Source organism: Poecile atricapillus, chromosome 17, assembly GCF_030490865.1.
Source record: "Poecile atricapillus isolate bPoeAtr1 chromosome 17, bPoeAtr1.hap1, whole genome shotgun sequence".
In the NCBI taxonomy this organism is placed as follows: Eukaryota; Metazoa; Chordata; class Aves; order Passeriformes; family Paridae; genus Poecile; species Poecile atricapillus.
The window spans coordinates 7281030-7301286 of record NC_081265.1 but is presented as its reverse complement, the minus strand read 5'-3'; the positions used below and the strand labels follow the sequence as shown (position 1 = coordinate 7301286).

Sequence of the window (20257 nt, the reverse complement as noted above, 5' to 3'; positions counted from 1 at the left end):
GTGACTTGTCACAGTCTTCAGTGCCTCAGAACTGCACTGTCTAATAAGACTCTGCTGGATAGACCAACCTGGCCAGCTCAAAGCCTGTTGCTGCAGTCCAGCCTTTCCTTTGTTCTGATTAAGAGGAGGAAGGGGGGGAAAAAAGCTTTTGTTGTTGTTTGTAGGGGTTTTTTGCAGGAGGGAAGTGAAAGGAGCTGTGAAACCTCTCCCTTCCTGCCCTTTTGACCTCTTCTGCTGTTGTGTGCCCTCTGCATTGTGCTGGCAGAGGGCTGTTCTTGGATGCCACTCCCTGCATAGTCTGATGTCCCCATCACGTAACACACAGCTCTCCTTGCAACACCAGTCCTTTGCCTCCTGCAGGTTCTGGGGGCTCAGCCTTGCCTGTGCTTGAGCCTTGATCTTTACCCTCTTGGCACGTGTGGACTGCCAGGGGATGGCGATTCCCGGTGTTCCTGCCTTAACCCCTCTGTCTCCCGTTCTCCTGGCAGGTCTCATCCTGGTGAACGAGCCCTACTACAACGAGGCAGGCTTCGACAGCGACCGGGGGCTGCAGGAGGGCTACGAGAACAGCCGCTGCTACAACGAGATGACGCTGATCCGCGTGGTGCAGTCCATGATGCAGCTGCTGCGCCGGCCCGTGGAGGTCTTCGAGCACGAGATCCGGGAGCATTTCCGCTGCAACGGCTGGCGCCTGGTGTCCCGCATCGAGTCCTGGCTGGAGACCAACGAGCTGGTGGAGCGCAGCCACGAACAGGCCAACGGGGCGGATTCTGCCTCCCTCCTGTGCGACGGTGGCAGCCTGGCCGAGAGCCCCGGGGACACGGCGGGGGCGCTGGCAGAGTGCAGCTCGGAGCAGGGCGGGGGCGCCGAGCTGTCCGACTCGGCGCTGGACGGGAAGGAGGAGCTGGACGAGTCGGAGTTCCCGACCACGACGCCCAACGCCGGCGACCTCCAACAGTACTCAGACTCGGAGAGCACAGGCCAAGCCAGGGGGGACCTGGCCAGAGACCGAACGGACGAGGGGAAGGCTGCCCAGGACTCTGCCTCGCAGCCCAGTGTGAAACCAAAGAAAAGGAGAAAGAGCTACAGGAGTTTCCTGCCGGAGAAGAGCGGTTACCCTGATATTGGATTTCCCCTCTTCCCTTTGTCCAAGGGGTTCATTAAAAGCATCCGCGGTGTCTTGCAGCAGTACCGGGCTGCCTTAGCAGGGGCCAACATCCCGGAGTGGACAGAGGACAAATAAACCATCAGGTTAGGGACAGGCAGGTGCAGGGGAGAAGGGAAAGCAGCAAAAAGTAAATTGGCAAATGCTGTTACCGATCAACTGGCTTCTCCTTCCAGCTTTTCTTCCTCAGCTTGGTTTGTTCCAAAGAAGGTGCTAGGCCTGATTGCTCCTCTGAGGAAAGGTTGTTTAAGCATGAATAACTCTTTTCCCCCAACCCCTCTTCCTTCCCCCTGTCCCATGTACGTGCTCTTCTTGCAAGTTTGACCCTGCAATGGTAAGATTTGAGACCTGCACAGAAGCAGTCTTGCAGCCACGTTCCCTCTGCACTTTCATCTTGGGGCACCTTTCCACACAAGGACTCTTCCTACCCAGCGCTACACCCAGCAGGTTGTTCTGGTGGGGTTCCAGCCAGGAGAAGGGATTGCTGTAGTTTCTGGAAATGAAGGGCAATGCCCTCCCAGTCTTTTATTTTTCTCTGCATTCCCACAGGTTCTATGAAGTCTACCCCAGCTTATCTGTACTTAGACATTGGATTGTGTTTGCATTGGAGTTGTCTGCACCATACAGAGTTGCTCTAGTCTTAGTTGTTTACCCATAGCTACAAGGTTCTTCCAGTCGGGGTTGGTAGGCAGGGCCAGAGCTCTGCACTGGCGCTTGTGCTGCCCTGGGAGTGCTGCAGACTTTCCATCCAGTTCTGCAACTTCCAGGTCAGTCTCCTGGAGGCAAGTCTAGCCATCCCCACTTCTTTTTCTCCAGAGTGAGGCAAACTTCCCCTTCCCCACCATGCATGCCTGTCTTCTAGAAGTACATGGGATTCAGGGTATTGCCCTCGTTACTTGCTTAGGTATCCGAGTCTTTTGTTCCCAGCCATCCCGGCTGTCACACAGCACTACACCCACCCTGGATCCCAGCCTCACCCAGGCAGGCAGCAGTGAGTGATCCTGGGGCCTGTTGTAGATCTGGATGAACCTGGCATGGCTGCTGCTCCCTCACCCAGCTGTGCTCGGGTGTTCAGGAGCTCTGGGAGCCAGGGTCACCCCAGGAAAGCCGTGTCAGGGCGAGGCCCTGTTGTGGCAGCACCAGCTTGTGCCAGTTCCTGCGCTGTTACAGCAGCGCTGGTTTGGGCTGCTATCAGCTCCTTCCCTTGCCAGCTGTTTCCCATGGTGGCCTGGCTGAGGCCAGCAGCACTGTGGGCACAGCACTTCCCATCCCTAATCCCAGCCACGGCACTGCTGGATGCTCTGGGAAACACCTGGTGAGGGCAGCCTGTGTTTCACAGCCTGAGCTGGTGACTGTGAGCACTTTGAAGCAGTGACTGGCCAGAGTCCCCTGGTCAAGTCCCCTTCCTGGGGCCTCAGGTTCTGTCTGCACACACCTTCACTTGGAGCTGGGTGGTCCCACTCCAGCCCTGCTGCCTTTGCCCAGTGCTCAGGCATTGGAGAGGCACCCACGTAGCATCCACGGGGAGCACACTCTGTCAGCGAGAGTCCTTCCAGCTGCACAGGGAGGCAGTGGTGCCAGGCTTCCCAGGGAGGAGTCAGGCTGAGCAGATGGCTCTGCCAGAGGTAAGGATGAAGCCAAAGCTGTCTGCTCTTGCTCAGTATGGCTGCAGTTAGAAAAGGAGAACAGCAAGAGAATCCCAGCACATTGGCACAGTGCTTTTTGCTTCCAGAAGCACCAATGGCTGCACCCACCAGCCCAAATCCACTCGCCCTCTCCCTGCCCCAGGTGCTTTCCTGCTGCCCCCATGATGCTCCTGAGCCAGGGGCTGGCTGCACAAAGCCCCTCTCATGTCCCCATCCAGCATTAGGATTTTGGAAGACACGTCCTTCTTCTGGTGCTCCAGAGGATGCAGGGCTTGGCTGTGATGAAGACCTGGGCTCCAGAGCTCTCCAGACACCGCTCTGTGCGTGATGATGTGTGCAGCAGCTCCGGCCCCGCTGCAGGAGCCCTCCCTGCCTGGCAGGTGGGAAGTGGGGCAGACTTGGGGGTGCAGAGAGGGGCTGGGAGCCACGGGCAGGGCAGAGCAAGCTGGAGCTGTAACATGGCCACGCTCAGGAGGGAATGGATCCCTCTGAGCAGAGCACAGGAGTGTCTCAGAGGGCTGGGAGCAAGCGTGGGCAAGGGGTGAGGCCACTGCTCCAGGGCAGGGGAAGAACAGGCACGGAGGCTGATTCCAGGCACAGCCACGGTTGGTGAGCCAGACACTGACACCCTCTGTCCCCAGAGCCAGGCTGTGCTGCCCCTAGACCCACAGGACCAGTGACACAGGGAGGGAGAAACCCACTGGGGATGGAGGAGCTGTAGGGTTCCCCTTTCCCCCTCCTTTACTCTGCAGCTCTCATCTCACAGGGCAGGGGCCAGGCAGGCACCATGTCCTCCCCTTTGCCCAAAAGGTCTCTGATCCTACACAAGAGCTTTTGCACAGGCTGGGCTCCCTTCGAGGAGGTGGATGTTGGGCTGGAAGGGGACACTGCTCCCCCAGGCACCGCTCGCTCTCTGCAACTGTCCCAAACCCAAGCGTGCACAGAGGTTTACAAATTTTCTAAAGCTTTTGATAATGTGAAGCTCCTGGGTGATGAAGTTGGTGGTGAGCACACTGCAGCTATGTAATTTTTTGTGTATGTATGTAATATTTAAGGGTAACAAAATCTAAAAGGCTAAAACCTTAAAAAAAAATTAAAAACACACAAAAAAAGCCAAAGCATGATGCATATTGTTAGCCTTAAAACTGGCTACACGACTGTGTGATGTACAAATGAGAGCAGCCTGTAACTGTTTTAAGTGCTGGGGAGGGGGAAGAAGCATTACAAAATCAGTTTGTAGCCTTGATTCTGTACAGTATTTAATGAATTAAAAAAAAACCCGACTTGAGGCCATGCTTAGAGGTGTGTTGTTCACGTGCAGATGTGGATGCTTGGTTGCTTATATGTATAAAGTGCTGTGTGACCATTAAAACTTTTTTTACCTGCAGATTTTTTTTTTGTTTGGCTAACCAAGGTGTAATAAAGGAGGGAAGATGACTTGCCATTAAATTTTGCCTCTGTGAGTACTTCTGCGAGTTGTCTCTTTCTTTCCCCCACCATCCCCACCACACTTCTGGACAGGGTCCCGCTGGCTGAAGCCGAGGCCGGCGAGTCCAGAGGGATCCAGGCAGGTCTGGCAGGGAGGGACTGCCACTGTGGCTGTCTAGAAACTGTTCCCCAAGACCCTGATTTACAGTGGGCATCTGTCAGGCTGGAGTTTTTTGTTTTCTGTGGTCCTTGCTGCTGCTTGGGGCTTGCAGGTGGGCTCAGCTGTGTGCCCCAGCACGACTTCCAGCAGCCCCGCTCATCACGGCCAGACTCAGGCAAAAAGAACCCTTTTGTAGCCCCCAGCCTCGTAGACCCCTGGAGCTCTGCCCTGCCCTGCTCCTCACCTGTGCACAGGTAAGTGTGTGATGGATGAGGTTGGGCACAGCCGTGTCCCGGCCGCTGGGGGCCAAGGGCGTCCCGCACCTGCCGGGTGCTGCTGAAATCTGGAGCAGTGATGTGGAGTCGGGAGTCCTGACTTACATTTTGTCCCCCTGGGGGCCCTCCCTGCTCCCCCTCAGCCTGCAGGAGCAGCTCCAGGTGCACGGCACGGGCAGTGTCTCGGTGTGCTGGAGTTATTCACAGCACCCTCTGCCCCTCCCTCGGTGCCGGGAGCGAGGGGCTGTGCTGGAGCAGGGCCGGGGGCTCCCCGCGAAGGAAGAGCCCCTTGCTGCCGTCCAGCAGCTCTTGGAAGCAGATGGGTGATGGCAGAACCCCGGGAGAGGGAGGGCAAGGGCGATCCCGGCCAAGCTGCTGCTGCTGAGAGCCACACGGGATGGAGAGAGGAGCCTGAACAGCTCCGCTCTGCTGAGCCGCGTCCCTTGACAGAGACAGCGAGAGCTCCGAGCGCATCCTCTGCCCTGGGCTCTCCCTCCAGCAGCTCAGCAGGATTAGAGAGTTATTGCTCAGCCTGTTTTAACACCTGGCCCGATGCCACGGGGGAATTAACTTTATTTTGGGAGGTGGTTCCCAGCTGCGGCCTGCCCTGCTGGCTCAGATACAGGGCTCTTCTCCATGAGCAAGTGAGGCCATGGGGGGAAGGACAATCGTGCTCTTCTTTCCCGGATCTGCCGTCCTAATTGCATAGTTTGCAGTTGAATAAATGCAAACAGCCACCGCTGTTTACTCTTCTGCTTTGTACTTGAGCGCTGAAAATGAGGTTTAATTACTGCAATTTTATACCAAAGAGGCTGAGTAATCCCCCCCAGGAAAGCCCTAGGGCAGGGACCTGCAGCAGGGCTCCAGCTGGCCCCTCGCAGCCCGAGAAATGGGATGTAAGAGCCCCCCAAAGGGCCCCTGCTGCAGGCACAAAGCCAAACCCCTCAGCTTCAGCGACCCCTCCTTGAACCTCTTCCCTGAGTCCTTCCCTGCTGTGGCTCAGAGGCACCGAACTTTCCCCAGGATGTCCCCAAGTGTCACTGCAGGGCTCAGCTCCCCGGATATGATCAGCCCCAGCATGAGGCTGAGCAGGGAGCCATCGCTGCCCCCCAAAACCGGGGCTGGGTGGTGGCAGCAATGCTCCGTGTCCTGCATCCTCAGCATCTCCCCTGGGAGCATCTCCGGGGCCCCTCGCTCCGTGCTGCTCCTGGCCCCAGGATGTCAGGGAGCAAAAGGCTGCGGCGCTGAGCTAAACCTGTCCTGCCATCCGCCCAGCCCCTGCCAGCAGCCGTGAGCCAGGATTCAAAACCCAGGAAGGATATTTTTTGCAAACGCTAGATATTTATTTTGCATTTCTCACAAGAATAAACTCCGCTTCTACAGGAAGCTTCGGGTAGAAACATTCTTTAAAAAGTCGGTTTATTTTGTATTAGAGCTATTGGTCCTGACCCACCCTGGGGGGTGGCACTGGCTCCGGGGCAGGGACACAGCAATGCCACCGTGTGCGTCCGAGCCGGGGAGGGGACGGGGCTGTGCCGGCGCAGCCGCCTGGGGGCCGGGACCTCGTACCAGGATAAACCACGCTGGCATCTCGCCGGCACCGAGTACCTGATGGGGCTTGTGGCTCATTTTTGGAACAGCACTGGTAGCTGCCCCAAAAGGGTAAAGCTAAGCGTGGGGGCAAGCGAGGGGATGAGCCCCACGCCCCCCCAAGACCTATTGCTATGGAAGGAGGGGGTTCCTGAGTGGGAGGAAGGCTCTGCCACCCTCGCGCCGGGCCGTGCCGGCAGCTCAGCGCTGCAGGGAGGGCGAACGGGGAGCTCAGGAGCCGCTGAGGACGCGGCAGAGGCGGGCATGGACCTGGCCCTGCACGGGCTCGCAGGCCAGAGCCTCCCCATCCACGGTCATGATGCCCGCGGCCACCCGCGGCTCCAGGCGGAACGCCCGGACGGGGACGTAGCACAGGTGGGGACAGTTCAAGTCCAGGTGGGTCCCCCTGGACATGGCCAGGAAGAGCTTCAGCAGCGTCACGCGGCTGATGCCGGCCTTCATGTAGAAGAGGTGGATGCAGCCGTCGTGCAGCCGGGCCGCCGGTGCCATCAGCAGGTTGGTGCCCAGGTGGGACTGGTAGATGGCGTAGACCAGGACAAACTCCTCCTCGGGGACCACAGTCCAGTGCGCCGGCACGGGCTGGCCCAGCGGCACCAGCAGCGAGTCGGGGGGCAGGGGCCCGGGCGCCTCCGTCCCCGCCGGCTGCGGGATGTGGCCATTGGTGACGGGCGCGGGGGGGTCCCGGGCTGCCGGGGAGCTGCCCTGCTCTGCGGCCACGGGCAGGTAGGACAGGCGGCCCTGGTACACCCTGAGCTTGGCCAGGCACTGCAGGGTGCCCAGGGTGAAGCGGGCGCTGCCCAGCCAGCGGTACTTCTCGCTGTCGATGTCCACGTCCGAGATGAAGCCCCAGCCAAAGCCCAGGAAGGAGAAGAAGCGCTTGCCCGAGGCCGTGCTCAGCGACACCAGGTCCATCTGCGTGTACAGCCCCTTGCACAGGATGAAGGTGCAGTTTGTCAGCAGCTTTTTCTTGGCGACGTGGTCGTAGCTGTGAGGGATGGAGAGGGTGAGTTTGGAGCTCAGGGACCCCTCCTGCTGCCCCAGCATCCAACTGCAGACCTCACCCTTGTGTCATGGTTGGGACATGTCCCAGCTGGGTGACAGTGTCCCTCAGGAGCTGCTGGGAGTAGTTTTGCTGGGAATGGGAGGAATAAACCAGTTCTTGAAAGACCAGGGCAATCCTGGTCCCCCCCACCATGGGATTGGCTGTGTCTGGGGTGGATCCTTTGGGTTAAAGCTTTACCGGTCTTTTTACTGGTCTTCGAGCCCAGAGAAGAGAAAGGGAGTGAGGGGAGTAGGATACACAGGGATTAATCCCTTGCTCACAGCTGGGGCTGTGCTGCACCAGCCTGTGAGGAGTGAGGACCCTGCCAGGCACCCCTGGGCATCCCATCACCCTTCCCTGGGCTGGAGCCCCACAGAGCCTTTCTCTGCCCTCATCCTCGCCTGGTTCCAGTGCAGCCCTGCAGGGGGGCAGTGAATGTCCCATGGGGCTGGGACTCACCCTGCATAGTAGTTGATAGAGGCAGCCAGGGCATTCCCAGAGCCTCCTGGCAGGATGCACAGCGGCTTCTTCATGGCCTCCTTCCAGTCTGGACGTTCCATCAGCCCGTTCACCACCTGTGGGGATGAAGGAGCCTGTGGTACCCAAGGAACACAGCAGCCCCTGCCCAGGGCAGGACAGAGGTGATGGCTGCTTCGCTCCAAGCTTGGTCCATCTCTCCTTTGCCATTCCCTGCCTGACTTTGTGACTCAGAGCTTGGCTCCTGCCCCAGGCACCCCCTTCTGCCAGCACCTGCCCAGCCCCGAGGTGCCCCTCACCTCGAACAGCAGCCCGTCCCCAGACATGACCACCAATGTGTCCCACTGCGACAGGTCCTCATCTCGCACCTTCTCGTGCGCATGGTGGGGTCTTTCTGTTGGGGAAAGAGGAGAGATTTGGAGCATCACCCTCCATCCCTCTGCCCTCCCTGCTGCCACCCCCCAGACAGTGACCCCAGCCCCAGATGGTGACCCCAGCCAGGGATGCAGGAGGCAAGGCAGTCACTCCTCAAGTGCAACATCCTGTAGGACCCAAAGCTGTGCTGATGCAGAGTCAGAGGCCCTTGGAGGAACCAATCCCTCCCCACGTGGCAGGGCTCAGGAAGGATCCCAGGGAAGGGAGAAGGAGGAAGAGGAGCTGTTCATGGACTCACCAGTGACGAAGACAGTGGTGGCAATGTCTGCCTCGGCCAGCATGGGCTGCACCACTGCCTGGAAGTCATCAAGGGCACGGCCAGAGCCGCTCTGTGGATTCAGCAGCACCAGCGCGTGGCAGGGCCGGGGCAGCACCCCATAGCTGTCACCTGGGGAGGAACAGGGGGCTCAGGGTCATGGCCCTGCCCTGGGAGGGCTTTGCCAGCCAGGGCAGCATTTGCCAAAAACCAAAACGGGAAGGGGAACCGGCCCTTCCCCATCCTCACAAGTTCCCTGAGCTTCATCCCTACCCGGAGGCAGCGGGGGTGAGCAGGGATGGGAGGGTCCCTGCTGGGAATGCTGGGGAGGTGGCACAGACAGGACACAGGGGCCTGCAGGGACTCCTTTGAGCTCCCTCACAATCAGCAGAGATGGTCACACCCAGGATGGAGCCCTGAAGCACTCCAGCCTTACCGGAGTAGGGGGATGAGAGCTCCAGGTCCCAGTTCCCCGCATCCACTCAGATGGAGCGGGGCCAGGACAGACAGTTGTGCTGGCAGACGGACGCTCCTGCTTCCCCTGCTCCCCACGGGGCTCAGGTTTCGCCTGCGAGGGCCTGGGCAGGGCTGTAATTACAAGCCTGGCAGGGGTCCCATCCCTCTGCCTCCCCAGTTGCTTCCAGCCTCTCCTTCCCCAAGCCCAGGGGTCCCCATGCAGGGGGACAGGGGGAAGCCACTGAGTTGCCCTTTGAGGGAGGCACGGGGACGAGGAGGAGGGCAGGAACCCCGGGTGCTGCTGGGCACCCCAAGCCCCGAGGTGAGGAGGGGCAGTGGCCTCAGGCTGCCCCAGTGCCTCTGGAGATCCCTGGCTCTGCAGGGAGGAGCCCATTTTGGGGTTTTTGGGGATGTTCCCATCAGCTCTGCGCCCCCTGAGCTGGGCCCAGGGGGGTGTGGGTGCCCACCCCGGCACATGGGCCCAGCGTGAGGCTGCACCTGCTGACTCAGCAGGAAGAGTTGCTGAGTCAGCACAGCAGAGGCCTTTCCCAGCACTGTCCTGGGACAGGAATCCCCTCACAGCCCCCCTGGCGCTGTTGGTGCCCCCACCTCATTTGCACACATGCAATGATTTGTTTGAACACATGAGCTGGGGTTCTCCAGCTAAACCCCTCCAGCCACCCGCAGTGGGGACAGTGGTGGGGACAGGTGAACATGGGGCTGTGGAGGACACCACATGTGTCACTTCCTCTGGGTGACATCCAGCATCACACCAGTCATGGCCACGAGCTCCACAAGCTGCCTGGAGGGAGGTGGGACTGGAGCATCCCATCTCCACACAGGTCCCAGCTCTGGGAGCACACAGAGCTCTGCTGACTTCATCATCACCAGGATTATTTCCTGGCCCCATGGATGACCCAGCAGCGCTGTCACCCTCCAGGACACCTCCTTGTCCCCTTGCCAGCTGCTTGGGACCTGCCACCAAGTCCACAACAAAGATCTGCCTGTGAGAACCCCAGGGCTGAGCCTGGCTCTGGGCACTGGCTCCAGGCTGGCTCTGGGCACTGGCTCCAGGCTGGCTCTGGGCACTGGCTCCAGGCTGGCTCCAGGCACTGGCTCCAAGCTGGTTGTCCCCACTGCTGCCCAGAGCCAGTGACTCCCCCACCACCACCCTCCCCAGCCCCTTATCAGTGGGTTCCAGACACAAAGGGGCCAGCTGCTCTCGGGGAAAGCACTGAAGCGCCCAGAGCAGAGGCCACTCCAGCTTGGGTCACGAATAACAAAAAGCAACCCCAGGGCTGTGCTGACCCTGCTCCCAGCCCTTCAGAGCTTCCCTGGTCCCCACAGGCACTAAATGCCCTGAAGCAAATGCAGACAAGTGTCCACGCAGGGTTTGAACCCAAGCTCCAGCTGCTTTCTCTCTGGTGGGCTTTTCTCTCTCTTTCCCCACTCAAGTCCTGTATATTGAAAAGCAAAAGCCAAATACACTTCAAAAGCCTAAATGCAGTTTTTAACCCCGCAGTGTTAACCAGACACATTGTTTCTCGCACACACATGGAGCTGCAACTGAGTCTTGCCAAAAAATCCTGCCTGGACATGTGGGTGCTGCCCTGTGGCCTCCTCTGGGCAGCAGGGAAAGGCTGGGACCCCAAGCTCCTTGGCTGGAGGGGGAAAACAAACCCTGCTCAGAGCACAGAGGGATGCCACAACTCCCTCCCAAGGGAAAGATTGATGGTACCAGGCTGTGAGTAGTGACAGGAGTGATGCCAGTGTGGGACTGGTGACACCAGCAGCACCAGGCCCAGCCCTGTGGTGGAACTGGAGGGTGCTGGATCAGAGCTGGAGCCCAGCAATGCTGATGCACAGGGAGACAGATTTCAGCAGCATCCTGACCCATCCAACCCTTCCTGTTGCACAACACCGGTCAGTCCCTGGCATCCCAGAAAGATTCCACTTCCCAGCACAGTGTGGTCACTCTTTCAGCCTCAAATGCTGAGTAGAGCAGAATCTGAGTCAGTAGGAGGAAGGGGCTCCAGCTGCTGCCACAAACTCTGCTCCACTCCCTCTGCCCACATCCTCGCATGTGATGTGTCCTGGCTGTGCTCAGGCTGGGAGCACACTGCCACAGCTCCGCTGTCTTCAGCCCAAGCCACACCATTGCATCCCTGCATCCTTCTGGAAATTCTCTGGGCACAAGGAGCAAGTGTGCCAGGCAGAGTAAGGCTGGGGCTGAGCTTCCTGAGGCTGGATTTCCCTTCTGGGACACAAGCCAGGGGGAAGTTTGTTCCCTCCTAGATAGTTGCAGTTTGGGATATGCTGCAGGCACCCCCAGCTTTGGGGTTATCAGCTTCTAAGGGAATTTCTGTTTATCCCTTGGGGTGAAGTGAGGAGGGGGAATCATCCCTTCATCCCTGCTGCAGCATTCCGCAGGGCTTTCATCCCAGAGGATGCTGGAGCCGCAACAGCACCAGGATGGGATCTCTGGTGGCTCCCCAGGTCCCCTCCCCATGGGGACAGGGTGACAGGACTCACCGCAGCTTCCCAGTGTGGCCTTATCAGTCCCGCACAGGCCGCTCTGCCGGCACGTGCGAGCACAGGGTGTGGACGAGGGGCATTTTTAGCTCTGAGCCAAACTGAGGGAAGATTGCAAATCCTGATGGCCCTCAGCAAGGAGAGTGACTGCAAAAATTCTGCACTGCCTTCTCCCATCTTCTTTCCCCCCAGCTCCCCTGAGGGCCCTGCATGCAACCAGCTGCTCCTGCCCCAGCACCCTCGCACCGCCTGCTCACAGGGTGGAAAGTGCTTGGAGACTTCCAGCTGCAGAGTTCAGGCTGGAAATAGAGCTGGGGAACTGGTTCTGCCCTCACCCCATTCCACTGGATTTTTTTGTAATTCTTTAGGAAGAGAGACAGAAAGTTGTTTTGTAGCTGCAGGTCATGTAAAAAAAAGAGCTGCATTTTAAAATCCAAGCAAGGAAGAGCTGGGCTAAATGTGATTTGACAGGATCCCTCTAACCGCATGCCTCTTAATTTCCAAGTCTGATCAGAGCGACTGGACAGCCAAATAAATGAAGTAGTGCATATAATTGAATCTCTGCTCAGATGTTCAACTATCTGCCAGCACGCCCTGCCCTGCCTGTGGGAGCTGGGGGACACGGCCCCCGAGCAGGACCCTCCCCCTCCAGACACTGCCAGCTCCCGGGGGGAGCAGGATCACAAAGACAAACCCCACCAGGCTGCCCTGGGATCCTGCTGGACCGCGGGGGTCCTGGGGGGATCTGCCTGTCCCCAAATCCCAAGTGATGGATGGGACCTGCTGGGGACAGTGCCTGGCTCCCGTCCTGCCTGCGTCAGCAATGATTACTTTTTTTTCCTTGGATCATGCTGCCCTTTGGAGCTTTGGAGTTATCGAACGGTAGCAATGGGGGGGAGGGGGTGTACAAAGGGCCCCCACAGTGTGACCACGTCCCTGCTGCTCCTTCAAATTAAGGGTGAAAGGGGAGAGAAACAGCCAACCCCTGCCTGGGGCTGCGAGCAGGGATGTCCCTGTCCCCCCCAGACTCGCGGGAGGGCGGGGGAATGGGGGGTGTCCTAGTGACCCCACGGGGGCGCGGGTCCATCCCCGTCTGTGTCCCCCCCGTGCCCCCGGAACGCGACACCACGCAGGGCCCGCGGCTCTGGCACAGCCGTCCCGAGTGGGGCCCGGCGGCGGAGCGACCCCGACCCGCGCCCCCGCCCCCCGGCCGGGCCCGGCGGAGCGAGCCCCGCGGGGAGCGGTGCCGAGCGGGCGCGGGGGGGGGGCTCGGCACTCACCGTCCTGCGCGGGCACGGCGGGCACGGCGAGCTCGCGGATGCGGCGGCTCCAGGCCTGGGCGATGCGCAGGTTGCCCTCGGCGTCGGGACCCCGGCAGACGCGGAAGGTCCGCTCCAGGCGCTGGCGGGCGGGCGGCCCCCAGCGCGGCCCCCGCAGCGGGTAACACACCAGCGAGAAGCAGGCGGCGGCCGCGGCCGCGGGGAAGGCGGCCGAGCCCACGCAGTCGGCCAGGCGGAGCGCGGCGTCGGGACCGGCCGAGCCGCCCGGGCAGCCGCCGGCACGCCGCACCTGCAGCTCCCGGGCCGTCAGGGACAGCGAGCAGGCGGCGGCACCGGGGGCCGGCCCCGCGCCGAAGATGCCTTGAAGTAGCACCGGGCCCCCGCCGGGCTCCGGGGGAGCGCGGCGGCCGGCGGCCATCGGCGGAGCGGGCGCGGAGCGGAGCGGGAGGCACCGGGGAGCGCCGCCCGCCGCCGCTCGCTGCTGACGCCCGGCGATGGCAGGCGGGGCGGCCCCATTCATAAAAATTTAACCCACCCACCCCCCCAGCCACCCCTTCCCCCCCGAGGGGGGGCCCGTCCCGGGGCTGGTCCGGTCCCCCCCCCCCCCCGCCCCCCGCCAGCTGCCTCAGTTTCCCCAAGCGCCGCCCCGCGCTCCGGGCAGTGCTCCGCGGGGGAACCGGCTCTGCAGACGGGCGGGGGCAAAGCGACGCTGTGGGTTTTCCGCGAGTGGCTCTGCGCTGCCGGGGTGGGTGTCTGGCGTGGGTGCTCCCACGGTGCTGGGGATGGTAAGGAATAGACCCACGGTCACGCCGGGAGCGGGGAGGCAGAGCACCCGGCAGCCACCCCCGCCCCAGTTCCTGCACATCATCCCCAGCAAGGCACGGATGGGCGCTGGCAGGTGTCCCTGGAGCCCCCACGTTGGACTGAACAGCGATTTAATACCATTTCTGCATCTCTTCAAGCACCAAAGGAGTGAAGCAGGGGCCTGGAGAAATCGAGGCACGGCGAGGGGTGAGGACAGTGGGCAGACGGCGGGGGATACTTCCAGGAGGGAGGATGGAGACGGATGATGTCCTACCCGTTACTGGTGGCTCGCCATCGGGCATCCACGGGGGCTGGAGGTTGCCATGGGCATGAAGCCCCGTGGAGGGAGGTGGGCTGTGCTGTGAACCCCACCTTGGGGCACAGAGTTCTGGGGACAGAGCTCAGGGGACTTGTCTGGAGGGTGCCAGCCAGGCTGGGAGCTGCTTTGTCCTCACGGCAGCTGGCAAAAATCATTGACAGCAGTTTTTGCTGGCAACAGGACTGACCTCACCATCCCGAGGGACTGCTGGGCTCCAAGGGGTCTGGCCCAGCCCAACAAGGACTTGTTTTTTGCCAACCAATTCCCCATGGATATAACTCTGTCCTAACCTTGAGCTTGCACCTCAGGGAGGCATCATTCCTCACACTTGGGGCAGTTTAATTAGCACTGAGCCCTCTGTCCCTGCTTAAACCTTCTGGAACTTGCCAAGAAATTGCAGGGAGGGCACAGGATGACCAGCTGGGCAGATAACATGGTTGAGTCTCATTTTCTCATAGCAGACCTATGAGGAGAGCCGAGATGCTGTGATTTGGAGCACTGCGCTTTCCAGAAAGGCTTCCCTGGCCACTGTGGGTACAAAGAAATGCTCAGAGGGGCAAAACCTGCTCCCAGCCCTGATGCTTTTGGCTTGGGAACTGCAGCACTCGCAGCTGATTCTGGCTGAGATTTGGGCTCAGCCGCTTCCCTGGCTGCTGCCATGACACAGTCCAGCGTTTGTAAACAGCCCGAGGTTCCTCAGCAAGGTGTCATGGGAGGAAATAGCTGGATGCCGGGGAGTGCAGCGTCCTGACCTGCCCCTCACCCTTCTTGGTGACTAACCCGCTCCCAATTTCCGCTCAGGAAGGCATGAGTCGTGTTGGGAGGATGTGAGAGCAGCTGTCCCATTGCTCCTGGCAGGTGCCAGGGGATGATGAAGCTGCTTTGGGCTCTGTCCTCACCATGCTACATCCGTCCAAGGCCCTGTGACCCTGTGCCACAGGGATCCCCCTTCGACCTGTCAGCCTGTGCTTTAAGTAGGAGTGGAATGTCCATCCAGGCTCTGCTGGCAATGCTCGTGTTGTGAGGAAAGGGGTGAGAGGGACTTCATCGCAAGATGTCAGGGCCAGCAATGGGTGCAGGAAGGGGTGGGGAAGGGCTGCTCATGGTGGGGATGCCAAGGGCTGAGGGCTGCAGCCAGGTTTGTCTCAGATGGGGAATGGGACTGACACAGGCTCAGCCTCTGTGATGGCAGGGGAGACACAGGGCTTTTCCATCTCTGGTCTGTGGGGACTCCTCAGACCTGACGCTGTAGCACCCTTGGATGCCCACTCCATGCCGTGACCAGCGCGGTGCCACCACCAGCCCCAGGCGGGTCCCTTTGCTCTCCGCAGCCACAGGCTGATTGAACCCGGTCCCACACGGACACCACTTGTTTGCCTCTAGATGTGATGTCTAACGCAGAAGTGGGATCACTTCCTTCCCCGTGCTGATAACCACAGGGAAGGAAGGGGCTATCTTAATTATGAGAGCCTTAACGAGGCCCCTCGACCCCAAGGGCAGCCCGAAGGGTGCTCAGCAGCTCCCAGGCTGTGTGCAGGCGACTGCTGGTCGGGTTTGTCCTGATCGGCTCCATTCCCGCCCGCGCGGCGCTGCTCAGGCCGTGTGTGTGGGAGGGAAGTGCCGGGATGTGACGTGGGGATGTGGCACGGAGCAGGTGTGATGAGGGGACAGCCCGTGGGGATGTGGCACGGAGCAGGTGTGATGGGGGGAATGGTGGAGTATCCCCCCACTTCCTTCCTCACTGCAAAGGGGACTCGCCCATGGAGCAGAGCATCCAGTCCAGCCAGGACCACCAGTCTCCCCTCAAAAGCAAACACCCCTCCAGCTTCTGTCCCGGGAGGAGCCCTGGGGTATCCCAGCTGCCGCAGACATCATTTGGTGGAGAAGGTTTGTATATTTGAAGCACCGTGCCCTGGGTTCGCCGGGCAAGGTGATGGTGCCGAGTTTGGGGAAACAGAGGCAGAAACAGCAGACAAGGTTTGTCTTGAGTTGTGCAAGAAGCCAAGGGTTAAATACACCAAAAACCTCCCTCTGGCCCTCCTGCTCCTGCCCCCAGCTGCTGCAGGAGCTGATCTGCGCTGGGAGTTATCCTGGGGGAAGAAAAGCACAGAGCCTGGGGGCTTCCCACACCTTCCATAACCTTCATGCCCCTGCTGCAGCAGAGACCTGGGGCTCTCGGTGCCAGGACAGGCCCCTGTATCGGGGTCTCACTGCCACATCGCAGCCCCAGAGGAGGCATGCAGAGGACGTGCCTCTGTTGCAAGATGAACTGCAGCGTTTCCCTTCGAGGCACACAGCTCCTCCACATCCCTGCCCGCTCTGCCGCGTCTGCCGGCAGCCACCCGGGGATGGGAACGGGAGGGGGATGCACTCCTCCCGAATCCATCTCTTTTAGCATCGTTCCCACTGCTGAAGGTACATGTCTCAAGGTGGAGCCAGAAATAGCGCGGCTGGCGCTGCATCGGGGCTGGCAGGGCTGCAGGCTTGGCAGGGGGACAGGCACCGACTGCAGCAGTGGGAACTTTCCAGGCAGCTCCTGCGGGAGCGGAGCTGTTTCTGTGCAGACCCAGCCCCTGGACTGTGGATCAGCCCCTCTCAGGCTGGGGCTGACATGGGGGGACCAGCACAGAGCAGGAGGAACAGAGATAACAGGGATATCTCCTGGAGGAGAGTGACTCTGATCACATCCCACCTGAGCTAGGACACAGGTCTGGGCTCTACCACTGATTTGCTGCAGAACTCGTGAAAGTGACTGCACCTTCTACCTGCTTCCATGACCCAGGGGTGGCAGGTTTCCCTCAAAACCCAGCTTCTCTCGGGGCCCAGGGAGGATTCTCAGCCTCCAAGGAGCTCAGTTTTTTTGTGGCAGCTCCTAAATCACAGCCAGGCTCTGGAGCTCGGGGGCTGCTCCCCAGCGCTGACCCTCCGCTGAGCTCTCAGCAGCTGCCGGCACAGCCTGGGACCGCAGGGGTCACCGGGAGGCCCTGAACAATGCCGACGAGCTGAGCTCATTCTTCCCAGCTGATAATTTGCTTAAAAATATTTCTGAGCTCAGGCCTCCTCAGGGAAAACACTCCCAAACGCCAGGCAGAAAGCTGCTGAGTCTGGAGGAACCACACACCCACCACTCGCTCGCCGAGACGTCCCCCCGATGACAAGCCCTGGCGTCAGAGGGACTGAGGCCAAAGTCGGCCGTTTGATCTCCCCCTTCGCTGGGGGAAGCCGAATTTCAGGCCGTCCAAGGGTTTTACCACTTCCCGGTAGCGGTTTCCTGCCATGATGTGAGTGCAGGAATTTTTGGGAGGTGAGTCAGAGGCTGCAATGAGAACCACCTGGTTGGGGCTGGGCTGGGAGGTTCGATCCCGATCTAGGGGTGATCCCTGCTGCGATGCTGGATGCCTGCATTCCCAGAGTGGAATTACTTACTTGGGACACAACATCCCATCACAGACCCCATTTCTGGCCTGGAAAAGAAGAAGAGGGCTGCCTCAGTTCCCACGGCTCCTCCTTCCTTGCCGGGCTGGCATCGGTACACTCCGGCCACCCCACCCGGGCTCCAGGGAGAAGCTTGGGTAAGAATAAAGAGCAAAACCTCATCCAGCTCTGCAGGAAGCCGCTGGAATGGCTGTCCCGCCCCAGGACCGGGTTGTCCCGAGCACGGAACTGCTCCAAAGCAGCACCGAGGCTTGGTTTTCCCTGGGGAGCAATGCGGGAGTTGGCGGAGCTGAGAAACTGCCCTCCCTGGTCTTTGAAATTCAACATACAGAATGAGCTCCTGCTGAAGGAACCTCCCAGGTTTTGCCTCCTGGGCTATTAAAGCTCCGTGACCCCGTGCCCACTCTCTCCCCAGCATTACTCAAACTCCTCTGCGCAGAGAATAAGTGAGTCGAGTCCAGAGAGTGAGACTGAGCCGGGATAAGCCTTTGGAAAGGAGCTAAACCTGCTCAAAGCCGGCACTGTTCCCTGACCCGCCCTCCTAATCCTGCCTGGCTGATAATGGAATAATAAAGGGCTGCACAGCCTCGCTCTCTGCTGCTCTGTGGGGGAGGTTCCTGCTGCCTCTGTACATGCCAGGAGCTGGGATATTAATGACTCCCTAAGTAAACAGAATTGCTCCTTTCTTCTCCTTTGCCTGGCTGTAAAACCGAGCGTGACCTTCAGCCCGCAGAGAAATCAGAGTCGCTCCCCTTTCCAGGAGAAAGGCTGGTTGTGGCAGTGATAACACCGTGATCTCTGCCTGCCACCCTTCCCAGGGCTGATCCAAACCCTGCCGCTTCAACAGCTGAAGAGTTCCCGGTGGGACTCGCAGGGCCACCCCTGCGAGGCTTTGGCCTCTCCCCGCAGGAATGAAGCTGGTGGTTCACTGAGGGGGAACCTCGGGAGCACAGAAGGGGGGATTTGGGAAACCCAGCCCCTCCAAGGTGTGCACACCTTGTCTGCTGTGCCGGGGCCTGCCCTGTAGCAGAACCTACAAACTTGTTGCATCTCAGCCTCAGCAGCTGGAAAAAGGGCAGGGAAGCGACAATGCCGATAAGATCCATTCCCTGTGGCTGGGATGGCTCTGAGCACCTCACAGGACACCAGGAATGGTGACAGGAGGAGGGCAAAGCAGAGGCTGAGGGCACTCAGAGGCCACAGCATCATCCCTGGGCTGCTGTGCTGAGGCTGCTGAATGAGGAGCCAGCTGGGAAGGGGATAAACAGCCCTTCCTTCTCCACATGCCTGATTCCAGGCAGGGAAGAGCTTTAAAGAGGAGGGCAAAGCAGGTCTCTGGGAGGGAGTTGGTGGGAGGCTGTGTGCTCTGCAGAGGGATGTGCCATGGTTCCTGCAGGGGCAAAATTCCCTCCCTACCCTTTGGGCATGCCCCTGCTGCTTGGGTGTCCCTGTAGCAGGATGTCCCTTGCTTCCCTGGGAATTGCCATTTCTCTGGTGGATGCAGGAGGGACGTCAGGAGGTAGGCAGCTTCCTACATCACAAAAAGTCCAGCTCTCACCAAATTTTTTGAAGGACAAAGGCAGCAACCTGTGTGGAGTGACCACCTGTACCGTGGGTGTTGTGACTGCCCTCAGCCTGGGGTTGGGGTGCCCAGGAGGGATGTCTGGGCTCTCTGGCTGATGGATGTTGTGGATTCATCCCAGGATAATGCCAGCCTGGAGGTCTGATTAGAATCCCACACGTGGCTGTGGTGCCTCCTCAGAGTGAACTTGGCAGCTGATGCTGTCAGCTCTCACCTCACCTTGGGGGAACGGGCCGGGATGTGAGAGCCAAACTGGAATAGCCCCTACAGCCGAGCTGGAATAGTCCCTGCTCTGACAAGGCATGAATTTAGGACCTGCAGGAGGCACAGCAGGAGGGAGATGTGGGGCTGGAACTGCAGGCACAGGTAAGGTATCACCAGGCGTGGTGGAGTGAGACAAAACTCTCCTGGTCCTTGGGCAGTGCTGGCATACACAGGGGACACGGACAATCCTCTCTCGTTTGCATGGAGGATGTCTGAGAGACAAGCTTTAATGAAGTGTCAGCTCAAGGGGCTGATGGCAGTGCTGTAGCTCCCAGCTGAGTCTGTGACAGGGAGTCACTGTGGCTGTCACAGCTGGAAAGCCACTGGGTCATGGAGAGAAAGCTCATCCATATCCTGAACGACGCCCACCAGGCCTCCTCCTCCTCCTCCTCCCTCACTCCCAGCTGGGAGGACACAGGCCAAGGGATGATGGTGCTACACAGCAGCTTCGAGAACTGCCAGGAAAAGCCTCTCCCTCCAGGATGAACCAAGTGATGTGGGGCAATGCTGGTGATTAAAGTAATGCAGTTTGCCTTCCCTGAAATACATAATTTCTGTCATATACCCTCATTTCTGCTGCTCTGTGGGGTGCTCTGATCCATCCTGACCACAGGGGATGGATCCCAACAGTGTTGTCACCTCCCATCATTTTCCCAGCTGCCAAGGCTGAGATGTATATTGTACATATATAAAATAAAATTAAAACAAAATGTAAACACATGTATATATATACTTGTTCAGCCAAGTTTCACCTCCTCCTTATATATATATTTTCATATATATATTCCTTGCATATAACATATAGCATATAATAGATATTTTATATACAATTACTATACACATTTATATGATATGCACTATGTATGATATGTATGTGATATGTACACTATGTATTATAGATATAATACTTTATATACGCCATGTATTTTATCTATAAAGTGTATATTATTTATATAATAATACATGCGTTAATATATTTAATTTATAGGTGTTATATATAAGCACACAGTGCATGGAAAGGTCAGCCTAGCGCTCTGCCAGATGGGCTGGAGCTGAACTTTCCTGTTTAACTAAGCCCGTACCCGTGAGG

At 59.1% G+C, this 20257-nt stretch overlaps 2 protein-coding genes across 3 annotated transcripts in view; one reads left to right on the top strand and one right to left on the bottom strand.

The window, feature by feature from the left end:
* The window catches only part of UBE2O (ubiquitin conjugating enzyme E2 O), a 61659-nt gene extending 57382 nt beyond the window's left edge, over positions 1–4277 (top strand). For both annotated transcript variants that reach the window (XM_058852275.1, XM_058852276.1), the window contains exon 18: positions 489–4277. In XM_058852275.1, the coding sequence (XP_058708258.1) occupies positions 489–1243 (755 nt within the window). In that variant the 3' untranslated portion in view covers positions 1244–4277. The remainder of the gene's footprint in view (positions 1–488) is intronic.
* Positions 4278–5985: 1708 nt separating this feature from the next.
* SPHK1 (sphingosine kinase 1) lies at positions 5986–13279 on the bottom strand. Its single transcript, XM_058852565.1, has 5 exons — positions 12764–13279; positions 8478–8627; positions 8104–8198; positions 7787–7902; positions 5986–7270 (listed from the first exon to the last, which is right to left on the bottom strand). Exons 1-5 carry the CDS (start codon positions 13179–13181, stop codon positions 6496–6498), a joined length of 1554 nt encoding a protein of 517 aa, XP_058708548.1. The 5' UTR covers positions 13182–13279; the 3' UTR covers positions 5986–6495.
* Positions 13280–20257: the final 6978 nt, after the last annotated feature.